This window comes from Trachypithecus francoisi, unplaced genomic scaffold (genome assembly GCF_009764315.1).
Source record: "Trachypithecus francoisi isolate TF-2019V2 unplaced genomic scaffold, Tfra_2.0 Lachesis_group1, whole genome shotgun sequence".
Lineage (NCBI taxonomy): Eukaryota > Metazoa > Chordata > Mammalia > Primates > Cercopithecidae > Trachypithecus > Trachypithecus francoisi.
The window spans coordinates 14,553,070-14,567,233 of NW_022681454.1; the positions used below are offsets into that span (position 1 = coordinate 14,553,070).

At 40.1% G+C, this 14,164-nt stretch overlaps 1 protein-coding gene across 3 annotated transcripts in view; it reads left to right on the forward strand.

Annotated features, from left to right (window-relative positions):
- Positions 1 to 14,164, forward strand: part of CC2D2A (coiled-coil and C2 domain containing 2A) — a 136,709-nt gene that overhangs the window by 78,302 nt on the left and 44,243 nt on the right. For all 3 annotated transcript variants that reach the window (XM_033213787.1, XM_033213789.1, XM_033213788.1), the window contains 5 exons: positions 5,193 to 5,349; positions 7,997 to 8,144; positions 9,905 to 10,043; positions 12,141 to 12,344; positions 14,072 to 14,164. In XM_033213787.1, coding sequence (XP_033069678.1) covers positions 5,193 to 5,349; positions 7,997 to 8,144; positions 9,905 to 10,043; positions 12,141 to 12,344; positions 14,072 to 14,164 — 741 coding nt within the window. The remainder of the gene's footprint in view (positions 1 to 5,192; positions 5,350 to 7,996; positions 8,145 to 9,904; positions 10,044 to 12,140; positions 12,345 to 14,071) is intronic.

Genomic DNA, 14,164 nt, shown 5'->3' on the forward strand with positions numbered 1-14,164 from the left:
TCCACGTGGACTCTATTCCATCTCCTCTGGAGCTTCTGCTGAGGCTGATGGCCTGGAACACTTGGTCGCGTATTGCCTATGCATATATTCTGGATAATATTCTGGATAACTTTGCTTTTTGGTTTAAAAATTTATTTCATAGTATTGTCACATTGGTTTTTCAAAAATTATTTTGACTATAACATCCAGAGCAAGCTAATATTCAAGGCAATAAGCAGGAGATAGTATTGGAGACTTCATTTACATTTTAGAATACATGTGAAATAAAATACTGTTGTGCTGTGCGAGACAGAAAATAGTCTCTCCCTCTAAAGTCTTTCAGAACATTCAGAAGTGCCCACAGTGGGAGTGTGTTTTACAGGCTGCCTAGGTAGTCTGAGCTCTCATCCATCAGTGGAGGCATGGCTGCGCACCTGCAACAGGGGAGGCCTTCTTGCCTTCTCTCCCTTCTTTCTGACTTTGCCAGTGGGTGTCTCCTGGCCCACTTCCTCTCCTTCCTGCCTGCCTCATTACTGTCTTCTGCTCTCCCTTCTAGCTCTCTATCTGGTCTTCTCATGTTAGTCTTGGTCTTCCTGATACCATCTTTTCCTTTGTAGGGGAGGAACAGGGAGGATGAGTTGATGATGGATGTCAAACTAGGAGGCAGAACTCTGAATACTGACATCTTCACTATTGATGCCTGTAGAAAGGGGGGGACTCCTGTGGGCCCCTACAGCTCCTCCTCTATTCAGGGCAGGTGACAGAGGAGCAGCAAGTGTGCTTCTGGAGTTTGCGTTTCTTTACTTTCTTTACTTTCTCAGTCAAGTTTTATTCTTAGCTTAGACAATGTTTTGTGTGTAGTAAGTCTTACTTTAAACTAAAAGTCTTACTTTAAACTAAAAGACCCAAAGTTTGAGACCAGCCTTTGCAACATAGTGAGACCCCATCTCTACAAAAATTTTTAAAAATTAGCTGGGCATGGTGGTGCATACCTCTAGTCCCAGCTACTTAGAAGGCTGAGGCAAGAGGATTGCTTAAGCCTGGGAGTTTGAGGCTGCAGTAAGCCATGATCACGCCACTGCACTCCAGCCTGGGAGACAGGGTGAGACCCTGTCTCAAAAAAAAAAAAAAAAAAAAAAACCATTGTCCCCAAGAGAAGGATGAGATTGGACTTCATGGGACAGGCGAGTTGGAGCCAGGCCACAGTCCTTCCAGAAAGGTCTTGAAAATCTTGGCTTTGGAGGCCTTTCCAAAATAAATGTGTAGGGTTTTATAAATGAAATTTGGCTTAGAAATTTAAAAAGCTTTGCCTTCATTTTTGTGTCATTCACATATGTAACTTTATCCTACATTAATCTTCTCAACACCAAAACAACTAGCAACAGTGGTGTAATATTGCTGGGTACCTTTTATATTTTTAACATTATCATATTTCCTTATTAGTCAATCCTGTTAAGCGTTTATATTCCTGGCATGTGGATTGAGATAGGGAAATTCTCCTTTTAACCTACTTGGTGATGGCTCGACTTTCTCTTCTCAGGGCCTTTCCTAATTTCTCTGGCTGATCTGAGGAATAACTCTTCTATCGGAGAGGGAATAACAGTCATATTTGGAGAACTGTCCTTGTTTACCCTCGCCTACCTCACTTTTGTGGTTGCTGTTGGTTCTTTATGGACCCAAGTCCAAAACAGATGTTTTCACATACATCTTACTTGCCAAGCTTTAAGCTGGATGATAGCATGTCAGATTGCTGATCCCAGAAAGCCCTGCTGTGTGCAGTTGGAAAGGTCAGGTGGTTGAGGGCCTGTAGGAAGCCAGGTGGCGGCTGCAGGGAGGACAGGTTACATGAGGCAAGAAGACAGGTGTGGTCATCTAAAGGTAAGACAATGAGGGCTTGAATGAGACAGGGCCTGTGAAACTGGGAAATCTCTAGGAAATAATGTTTACTAAGTGTCTACTGCATGACCACAATATTTACATGTTATCTCGTGTTATCCTGAAGAAAACCACGGGTACTAAATGGGAGAATTCCCATTAAAAAAAATATATATATTCCTTGCTTTATTTCTCTGACAAAACAACAGGTATAGAAATGTCTGCAGGGAAAAAACATGCTGATTCCATGCTATCATTTTAGATGGAAAAAACAAAACATGTGATTACTTTTCTTTTGTTCCTTTATAATATTCTGTGATTTTTAAAAACTTTTTTATTGATACATAATAATCGTATATATGTATGGGGTACATGTGGTATTTTGATAAATGCATAGAATGTATAATGATCAAATCAGGGTATTTAGAATATCTATTACCTCAAACATTTATCATTTGTGTTGCAAACATTTTAAATCTTCTCTTCTAGCTATTTTGAAACATACAGTAAATTATTGTTAACTATAGTAACCCTACTGTGCTATCAAACACTAGAACTTATTCCTTCTAACTATATTTCTATACCATTAATGAACCTCTCTTCATCCTCCTCCTCTCCCTCCTCCCTTCTCAGCCTTTGATAACCATCATTCTACTCTTTTCCTACATAAGATCAGCTTTTTAAGCTCCCACATATGAGTGAGAGGCCAGGGTGCAGCTAAGCATCCTACAGCATACAACTCACCACAACAAAGAATTACCTGGCCCAGAATGTCAATAATGCTGAGACTGAGAACCCTCAGCACTACTGAGAGAAAACAAAAATGAAACTAAATCATAGAGAGATCTGCTTATAAATGCCTACTTAAAGCCCAAAATACCCATTTCTTAATTTTTAAAAATAGCATTTCTTCCTAGCATTTAAAAGAACTTCTGGGCCAGGTGCGGTGGCTCACGCCTGTAATCCCAGCACTTTGGGAGGGTGTGGTGGGTGGATCACCTGAGGTTGGGAGTTCAACACCACCCTGGCCAACATGGAGAAATCCTGTCTCTATTAAAAATAGAAAATTAGCCAGGCATGGTGGTGCGTGCCTGTAATCCCAGCTACTCGGGAGGCTGAGGCAGGAGAATCACTTGAACCCAGGAGACAGAGGTGCTGTGAGCCGAGATCGCTCCATTGCACTCCAGCCTAGGTAACAAGAGTGAAATTCCATCTCCAAAAAAATATAAAATAAAAATAAATAAAATAACTTCTGCTATCTTAAGAGAATAGGAAATAAAGATTGGGGAAATTCTGGATTTTTTTTGGCTTTGTCAGATGGAATCCATTTTTTTCTCATTAAAAAAATCTGATAATTATCTCTTAAGACAGTAACACCAACTAGCAAACCCTCCATTCCCCTAGAGTCCATGATTGCCTCTGCCTACAGACTTGGCACCAAGAGCCCCCATTCAGTTCCTCTCTAGACACCAGCTAGGAATGTGGCTCCAGAAACTAGGAATAAGCCGCCTTCCACTGATGTCCTCAGAAACACCCTTTATGTGATCACTTATGTTTTATTGGTCATCACTAGGCATGGTGACCAGCCCAGGGAACACCCATGAGGAATAAAAGCCACCTTTCATAGCCTTTCATAGGATTGTGGTGAAAATTAAACAGGGTACCACACTGAAAGCCCCTTAAGTCCCTGTGCTTCCTACAAAAGGAAGTCTCAATGAATTTTTGTCCCAATTAATTCTGGCAAAAAATTTTTTTTTAAATGTGGTTTCTTTCATTTCAAACAAAATTAAATAAAACACATCATTTTCTTGGGACAAGACTTCATGCCAATGAGTTTGTAATTTAAGAGGTCAAACCAAGGTCTCCACTGCAATAAATGATAACTACTACATGTTCTTTAAGCTTATAGTTCTTTAAGATTATAGAATTATAGCCTCTTAAGGAGTGTTGCATCAAGCAACAAATGACACTCCTTGTCACATCAGAGTTGTGAACCAATAAAAATATAGAGAAAATTTTTTAAAAGAGGAGGGGTCACTTATAAATTAATAGAGGCTTGAGGAACATATCAGTCAATTACAACATATGGAATACATTTTGATCCTGATTCAAACAAAATGTTACAGAATTTTTTGAGGCTCACAAGGAAATTTGAAACTTACTAATAGTTGTAAGGTGGGTAATCCCAGGTGGGTGCCTGTAATCCCAGCTACTAGCGGGACTGGGACAGGAGAACCGCTCGAACCCAGGAAACAGAGGTTGCAGTGAGCCAAGATCGTGGCACTGCACTCCAGCCTAGGTGATAGAGTGAGACTCCCATCTCAAAAAAAAAAAGTTCAGATCATATGCCCTGTAAGGGAGGGTGGGCGGAAAGGATCCATGGTGTCATCTTTGTGCATTCAATTGGTAAGTGGAAAATATTGACTAGTGGGGGACTATTACATAAGAAGAAAAATATAAAGATTAATTAGTAGAAATAAAAGTAGCAAAATCAGCATTTTTCAAAAAATGTAAACCAGTCACAGAGACCTCATGTAGAGAAAGAATAAAACACAGGAAAGAAGCCAGGAGAACTGTGGAATATTAAGTCATATTGTCACAAAAGTGAGGTACCAAGAATACAGGGGATCGAATGGAGCCAAGAGTTCAACTGAGGCTGGATTGTGTATTCTTAAACCATGGTTGCCCTGCAGTGGGGCCCTTCTCCTCATGGTGATAGCATCATAATGAGACACACCCCAGTGATCGGTAGCAGAGCTGCTGGTGGTCTAATTGGCTCCATCTAGGAGAAGGTCTGAGAAAAATCTGGAGTTTCAGCAGCTAACAAATAAAATGAGGCCTGAAAGAGAAGAACCTGATAGATTTACTAAAAATGTAACACTCTTGAGTACTTCTGCATATAGAGCTTCTCTGACTGACTTGGAGATTGCTACAGATAATAAGCCATCTGGGGGCATGTCCTTACTGTCCCACCCATTCCTCCTGATGGCATTATTGTCTGAATACAACCTGAACCTGGAAAAGGAGGAGGCCCATTCTCCTAGTAAGCTGTATATTGGTTCGGAATAAAAACAATTATACTTGCCTGCTGCTTTGATTAACCTCCCTACCCAGAAGATCAGTTCAGACAAGAAAGCCGGGTGTCAACAACTTGACCACAAACTGGTGTAAGCTCGTCTCCATGGAAACCATAGTAACACAACTCAACTTTCCACAGAGATAAGTCCTTTGGGCTGGAACAGTGACCAGCACAAACACTAACAACATGGACTGATTATCTGAGTGTGAGCTCACACTTTTGCTGTTTTTATTGGCTATTTCTCTTCTCTGGTTTTCAGGTCTATGAAACTATTGGACACAGTAGTCCCACCTTGCTAGCTGAAGTGTTTCTGCCTATTCCTGAGACTACTGTTGTCACTGGAAGGGCTCCTATTGAAGAAGTGGAGTTTAGCAGTAATCAGCATGTGACACTGGACCACGAGGGAGTTGGAAGTGGTATGGAAAGCTAGTATCTTCAATGGTCACTGTTTCATTGTCAGATTTGAATGTGTATTTATCTATTTCACTTCCCAGACAACCAGAGAATTGTAAAATTGATATCAAAAATTCAAATTCAAACAATAATGCTATTCAACTCTGGAATAGTATTTCAACTCTGAAATGTATTTCAACTCTGGAAATTATGTTTGGTTATTTCCCAATCAGTGTTATCAGTTCTGACAGCTTTTTTTCCTTTCCTCAGACTCTCAATCATTTCTTTTTATACATACAAAAGTTACAAAAGTAACTTTTTGGCCAAGTTACTTTTTATATACTGTTGGTGACAATGAAAGTGCATATAACTATGCAACTACTAAGTAGTTTGGCAGTGTGAGTTAAGAACCTTGAGGGCCGGGCGCAGTGGCTCAAGCCTGTAATCCCAGCACTTTGGGAGGCCGAGACGGGCGGATCACGAGGTCAGGAGATCGAGACCATCCTGGCTAACACGGTGAAACCCCGTCTCTACTAAAAAAAAAAATACAAAAAACTAGCCGGGCGAGGTGGCGGGCGCCTGTAGTCCCAGCTCCTCGGGAGGCTGAGGCAGGAGAATGGCGTAAACCCAGGAGGCGGAGCTTTCAGTGAGCTGAGATCCGGCCACTGCACTCCAGTCCGCGCGACAGAGCGAGACTCCGCCTCAAAAAAAAAAAAAAGAACCTTGAAAATGACCTTTGGTGCCTTACTTTTATTTCTAGGAATCTTTCCTAAGAAAATAATTTGAAATAAGGACAAAGATTTGCGCATAAAAATGTACATCACAGTGTTGTTCATAAGCTCAAAAAGTTTGAAATAAATAATTATAATAGGGAGATTTTTATTAATATTCTCTCATGTCCTTCTATAATTCCGATTGGATATATGATGGATCTTCTCACTCCTTCCTCCATGTTTCTTAACCTTTCTTTATTACATTTGATGTCTTTTTCTTTCACTGCTACAATCTATGTAATTTCTTTAAATTTGTTCTGCAAGCCATGAATTCACTTTTTGGCTGTCTCTTATTATTGGAACTAATCCTTTCTGTTTCTCCTTCCAGTTACTGTGTATTTCAACTCTGGAAATTATGTTTGGTTATTTCCCAATCAGTGTTATCAGTTCTGACAGCTTTTTTTCCTTTCCTCAGACTCTCAATCATTTCTTTTTATACATTCATTCATTCATTTATTCAAATATATTTAAAATATTCTTAAATATTAGATATCTGATCATTCCAATACCTATCTACTTACTGGTCTGATTTTGTTGCCACTTGTTTATGGTGGCTTGCTTCCTCATGTATCTGTTGATTTTTTTTATTGTGACTTATATCTAGAACTTTATTTGCATTATTTATTTGAGGCCAAATCCAATCCTCAGGTCTAGAGACTCAGGTTTTAGTTCCAGCTCTGATATTGGCAAGCTGTGAGACTCTGGTAGTCATGTAACCTCTTTGCATATCATTTTCCTCATTTATAAAATGGATCTATTAATAACTGCTTTAATGTCTTACAAGGTTATTTTGAAGATCAAGATAGGATGTTCAATATGAAGGAAAGATCTAGAGTTACTTCATTTAGTGCTTGAAAATCTTCTCCTTTAGTTGATTAAATAACTGCCCAGAGTGTTTTTACCATTAAATTCCAATTGTTAGAGGCCAAATCAATGAGACTTTACTGTAGCTACAATAGCTTAGTAATAATTAACATGTGTTGTGCGATCACTATTTGCCAGGCATTGTGTAAGTGCTTTGCAAATATTAACTTATTTAACTCCTGTTCCTCACTTCTATCTTAAGGTGTTTGCACTTGTTCCTTCTGCCAGTAATGCTCTTTCCCAAAATAACACACCTCTACCTCTATTTCCTCATTTTCTTCAGCCATTTATTCAAAAGTCACCTTCATTGAGGCTTTCCTGGCCACCCCATCTAAAAGTTTATCCCCTCTCCACTCTCCAAAGCACAAATTTTCTATATACCTTCCCTAATTTGTTTCTCCTTAGCACTTGCATACTAGTCTCTAACATACTAAGTATTTCTCTTAGTATACTAACATACTTACATACAGTCTCTAACATACTAAGCATTTCTCTTAGCATTGCTTCTCTCCCTCACTCATATATACACTCCATGAGAACAGAAGTTCTTTTCTTTCTCAGTTTTTAGAACAGGGATTCTTACCAGTTTTGCTTCTTTACCGCTATCTTCAGTGCCTGCAATAGTGCCTGGCATGAAGTAGAAGCTCAAATAAGTATTTTGAATGACTAAGTAAATAAATGTCTTTGAAATAACTCTGCAAAGAAGGTGCGATTTAGTATCCCTGATTTATAAATTGAAAACTAAGGCTCAGAGAAGTTAACTAACTTGTCTAAGGTCACAAAGCTGTGAAGCAGGTGGATCCACTCGAGAGTGCGTCATGAGAACGTCTACTCTCTGCCATCAGAGACAGAGCTGAGCAGCTGTCAGCATCATCACCTGAAGAAATTCAGTGACACCAGCTTGAATCACGTGCTCCACCTTCATCACCCCCACCCACTCCATGTTCCATTTGTCTACTATCTGCTTTCTTGCCAGGACTAGGCTCAGTTCCTCTTTCTAAACAGTATCTTGTTTAATCTGGTGTTTCCCTAGGAGTGCCCTTCTCATTTGAAGCTGATGGCAGTAACCAGCTGATTCTGATGACCTCAGGGAAAGTGTCTCATAGTGTGGCATGGGCCATCGGAGAAAACGGGATACCTTTAATTCCTCCACTGTCACAGCAGAACATCGGATTTCGGAGGTAATACATGGTTAGAGTAAATTGATGAGCAGTGTCAGTGTCAGCATTAAAGATAATGAAGGGGAAAGAAAGCTTGCAATATCATATTCTTTCCTTTATTGTCAGGTGCCAGTATTTTTAAGAGTTTTTTATTCTTAAGGTAAAAACAAAAAAACATTTATAACAACCTCTAGTCCAAAAAAAATTAAAATATTAATAACCTAACAAATATTAAATGTTTATCAGTATTAGATACAGTGAAAAGAACTTAATCTTCACAGTAACTCTAGGAGGTACTCTTTCCCCTATTTTACAGATGGGGGAGGTGCACAGAACTGTATATATTTGGCCCTTAGTAAAGGTTTGTTGCTAATGATGATTGGTGTAGGAACTGCTATTTACATGAAAGTACCCATTCTCCAGTCTCCTCCCTTGATTGCTAGATCCTTGAGTCTCTACTCAGAACAGAAGAAAGGCACTCTGGGCCTCAACCTAGGCCGGCCCCTCCCTGTGTTTGATGCTTGTCCCTGAAGCCTGGATTGTATTAGCCCGTGGCCTGGGTCTTCCTCTGTCAGAGCCTCTCTCTGTCTTCCACAGTAAATGTGTCTACAGTCAATCATTTCACCATTCCAGGCCTCAGTTGCCTCACCTCTAAAATAAAAGGATTCATTGTAATCATCAAGAAGACACTTTCCAAGTCACAGGCTGTGATGTTCAACTTGTGGAAAAACAGAATGGGGCTCGTTTAGTTCCCCTGATGCCTTCTGCATCCCCATAATGACCACCCATGTTCATGGGATAAAAACCACAAGGAGATGCTGCTCTGTGCTAAGTCAGAAGCCACTTCCAGTGGAGGCTTGACTATGCCTTTGAATGTAAGAAGTCCGCATTCATTTCACTTGTGTTTAGTGTTAGAAAAATCTCCTGGGGAGTAAAGCTTGAAACTCCTCAGGATAAAAGGTAAAACACAATGTGATTAACAAGATATGCAGGACTATTTATAAAGCCCCAGCTCAGCCTTGCTGACAGTGGCTTCCTTTGATTTCCGTGTGTCCAAAGCTGGTGCTTAAGTTGGTTGTTTAACAGTTGGTTTTAGGCTGGGCATGGTGGCTCACGCCTATAATCCCAGTACTTTGGGAGGCCGAGGCAGGCAGATCACTTGAGGTCAGGAGTCTGAGACCAGCTTGGCCAACATGGCAAAACCCCGTCTCTACTGAAACAACAACAACAAAAAAACTAGCTGGGCATGGTCGCGCATGCCTGCAATCCCAGCTACTTGGGTGACTGAGGCATGAGAATCACTTGAACCTAGGAAGCGGAGGTTGCAGTGAGCTGAAATTGCACCACTGCACTCTAGCCTAGCTGACAGAGCAAGACTGTCTCAAAAAAAGAGTTGGTTTTGTTTCTTTTTCTTTTGGTTTGTCCTCAGCTATAGTGGGCCTCAGTGGCCTGGGATGTGAGGGTTTGTGGGCTTCCAGCACCAGATACAGAGGCTCCTCTTTACTGGCCAGAATCCAGGGACTGAGGGGCACTTTTGTGCACTGGATAAAGCGTAGGAATTAGTCATAGTTGCACTCCTTCCATTCCTGTTTATTTATTGTCCTTATCATATGTTTAATAGCCATCATCAAGTAAAGAAAAATGACAAAATTCTTCCTTATAACATTTTCTCTCATGGAGGATAATAGTTTCCCTAAGTGATGCTATCTCTAGAATTTGAGGTCCTGATGCAAACTGTTTTGTGATCAAGTCAGTCTCATGAAATCAACTGTTCTTTTCAGTGCTTTGAAGAGAGCAGATGCCATCTCATCTATTGGCACATCAGGACTGACGGACATGAAAATGTTGGCCAAGTGGGCAGCAGAGTCCAAGCTCGACCCAAATGACCCCAACAATGCCCCTTTGATGCAGCTAATCTCGGTATGTAGCAGGAGGAACACATGCCATTTTTTGACTTGGCCTTTTACACAATTTTCCTTTACGCCATCTTCTCCTATGCAATACTGTTTAAGAACATGGGTGCTGGGTTGAATGCCAAGTTTGAATTCCAGCTCTGCTTCTTGCCTGGCTACGGGACCAAGGCAAGCATTCGGTGCTTCTAAGCCCTGTGCTGCTGTCTGCTGTCATAGTGTGGTCATGAGGAAATGAACAGCTGCATATAAACACTTAAGTTGGCCAGGAATGGTGGCTCATGCCTGTAATTCCAGCACTTTGGGAGGCCAAGGCAGGAGGATCACTTGAGCCCAAGAGTTCGAAACCAGACTGAGCAACATGGCGAAACCCCATCTCTGCAAAAAATGTAAAAACGTGCTTGGCATGGTGGCACACACCTATAGTCCCAGCTACTAAGGAGGCTGAGGTGGGAGGATCAATTGAGTCCACAAGGTTGAGGCTTCAGTAAGCTGTGATCTTGCCACTGCACTCCAGTCTGGGCAATAGAGACTCCCATCTCAAAAACAAACAAACAAACAAAACCCCTTTATCTGAGCACACAATTTGTGAGCAGTAAATATTGTTGTTGTTGTCACTCCTACCTCTAACCTCTGTAAAACTCCTAAAGGTTTTATTTTCCCTTCTACAGAGAGGAAGCTGAGTTCAGAAACTCAGCGTTATTTGCTCAAGGTCACACAGCTAATAAGTTGATCTGATTTCAGGACACTTGCTTTTTTCATCATAACTTAAAGCACTGATGGGGCATTTTAAGAAAAATTTGTTTTGTTTTCTTGTTGTTGATTAATTAGGTTACCATTTAGGTTTCACTTAAGTATTTACCAGATAAATTGCTCATATCTACCATAATATTCAAAATTGTCTTCAGTGAATTTATGAATAAATTGGAACATCAGTTTATTTTTCTTGGTATCAAATACAATCGGTTTTATTGGCAACTTCATTATTCACAGAAAACCATAATAAACAAGTAGGTAATCCAGAGGGTAGCCCTAGCAACACATCCTTATGGCTATCAGTATGTGTTTATCAATAGGATAATTGTAGCCAGTATGAACATTTTCATTTTGGTTCTAGTTTTTCCAAGTCCCGTAACAAACCTTGGTTTATTCTGACTTTTATGAACTCTCCTTCAACATGATACACCTTAGTGTGCCTAATAGAAATATTAGGAAGAGTGGGTCATTATTACCTAAAATGTTGTCTATTCCATGTAAAGTTTTCAAATCACATTTCAATAGACACATCACTTTCATTATTTTATTTTTAACTATATGTTTTCCCATCAAAGAACAAAACAGAGATTGCCTTCTTGACTGGTCTCTTGTTATGAACCAGGATTTTCACAGCAGAACTGCCTTTCCCATGCAAGGCCCCAGCACATCTTGGGGCACTGGCTTTCCCTCTGCTCAGGAGGTTATAGCCAGCAAAGCACCAAGCAGAGGGGCGGGCAGCACCTGGGTGAGGTGCAGTCCCCATCTGCTCAGCTTCTCAGAGGTGTTGAACCGGGCCATCTTGAAACAATGCACAGGGGCCTTGGAGGCTGTCTGGCCTGGATCCATCTCTGGCTCACTTTTCTCAATGACCAAGGCTGTGAGGTGCTCTTCAGAGACAGGAAAGCATGGCTGTGGAGCCAAGTAAAGCTGACTAGCTGCCTCTGAGGCCTTTATCTGCATATGTACATGACATTAAAAAGTCATATATTTAATTTTATATACAATATGTATATGAGTAATCTTATTTCTAGTAGGTACCTAGTAATACACTGCAGTCTGGCACAAATCTCTTCTTTTTCAGTCTGTATATTTGCATAATAACACTACTAGGGAAGCATGAACACCAAAAGTGAAACATAATTTTTATTGTTTGGAAAAATGATTTGTGGTATTGTTCACAGCTACTAAATGAATATAATAGCATGTGACTCATTATTACTACATTTTAAAGTATTTTTTCTTTCAAATCTTGTAATCTAAAACTTTTAAATGTTCCTTGACACTCAGTGCCAAGTTTCTTTGGATGAGATCTGACTGTCATCTGGAGTTTTGCATTTTCTGTTTTTTATAGGTTGCTACCAGTGGTGAATCCTATGTCCCTGATTTCTTTAGACTGGAGCAGCTGCAACAGGAATTTAACTTTGTTTCGGATCAAGAATTAAATAGATCCAAACGATTTAGGCTTCTTCGTCTTAGAAGCCAAAAGGTGCCAGAATTCCGAAATTATAAGCAAGTTCCAGTCTATGACCGAGAAATTATGGAAAAGGTATTCCAGGTAAGAAATTGCCATAGAGGAGTTAATAAAATAATAAAGTACCTGCTGTGCTGTTAGGTATACTACTGTATATGTATTTTGTGTTTGTTATGTTGTCACTAGCAATAGCGGTTTCTCTTTTATTGCACTTTTATACATAACCTTTCTACGCTTTTTCTTGAATTCACCATTTAAATAATCTCACTGCCTCAATATAATGATATATAAACTAATCAGTAACCAGGATTCTGAGTCAACTGAACTGCGTACAATTAGAATTGTAGGGTTGAAAAATATCTTAGGGGTTAATATGGCTAATAATATTTGAATGCCTTAGGAATTCAATTCCATTGTAATGCAGTATTTACTAAGTGTCGTGTACTCAGCACACTGGTAAAGCACTACAGGGAAAACTAGAGGGATAGGATCTGAACAGCCATGGGGTGGGTGGGGCAGGAAGGAGGTAAAGGAACAGGGCTGGACATCCATTCTGGTCAAGCGCAGCAGGAGGAACAAAGACTCAGAGGAGGGCAGATCACATCTCCCGGCGTGGGGCAGAGGAGCCTTTGAAGAATTGCAGGTAACAGGCCCGTGTAGGTGGGGCAGGCCAGTGAAACCAGACACATGCACTTTTTTTTTCTTTTTTCCTGCTTTTCATGAGCTGTAGACACATGCACTTTTATTAATACTTAACAAGGTAAATGGAGAGCCATCAGGAATTAGTACCATGAAGATTTTTCATGACAAAACTATTCTTGAATAATATGGTTGGTTATTTGGTTCTTCTCTGTATTAGTCTGGACTTTGATCATAGGAGATAAAAGCCGATTTTGAACTACCTTAGGTACGAAGGGGTGATGAAATCTCAAAATAGCATTAAATATCTAAAAACGTGTGAATGGCATGAGCGCATCTGTGCCTGGCCTGCTGCTAGGAACCTTCTCCATCCTCTCTCAGCTTCTTTGAGGTGTTGGCATCATGCTCCTCCTTTGCAGACAGGTTTTCTCTACTTAGCCACATGGTCACCAACATCATACAAGTTCACATCCAGTATCTTCAGCCAGCAGAGATGTGTCCTCTGAGCCTGAGTTAGGTACCACGACCAGGCATTCCACTGTGACCAGAGAGTGGGATTGGAGGAGAACATAGCAGTTCCCAGGACACACACATAATTTTATTGACAGAAAAGGGGAGAAGCCTAAGCAGACAAAGCCAAATGTATGCATCACTCTCCTCCAAGCAGATGACCTGACTCAGCTACAGCCAGATGTTATATGATTATGGTAATATTTTAACTGAAACTTTACTTAAAATAGAAAAGGCAAAACTTAAGCAGGGGCTTTGCTTAAGTGGCTTGGAAGAGCTTCTCTGTGGTGTCTATTTCTTCCTGACTTAACATTTTAACTTGTAACTACTGTACAGAATTCTCTTCTACTAGTAAGGCATTTCAGCTACCTGTCTCAGAATCCTGGTTACTGCATCAAAGACCAATTCTGAACCAAAAGTTAGAAAGAAGGTGGAAGAAATATTTAGAACCACAATTTATTTATTTATTTATTTATTTTTATTATACTTTAAGTTCTAGAGTACATATGCACAATGTGCAGATTTGTTACATATGTATACATGTGCCATGTTGTAGAACCACAGTTTATAACTTAAATCATATGTGATAAATAATTCCCTGATCTTAAAAAAAAAAAAACACCAGAGAGTGCTTTAAAATCATTGCTTCTTTTTAATTTTAGGACTATGAGAAACGGTTACGAGACAGAAGTGTAATTGAAACCAAGGAACACATAGACACCCATAGGGCCATAGTAGCCAAGTACCTCCAGCAG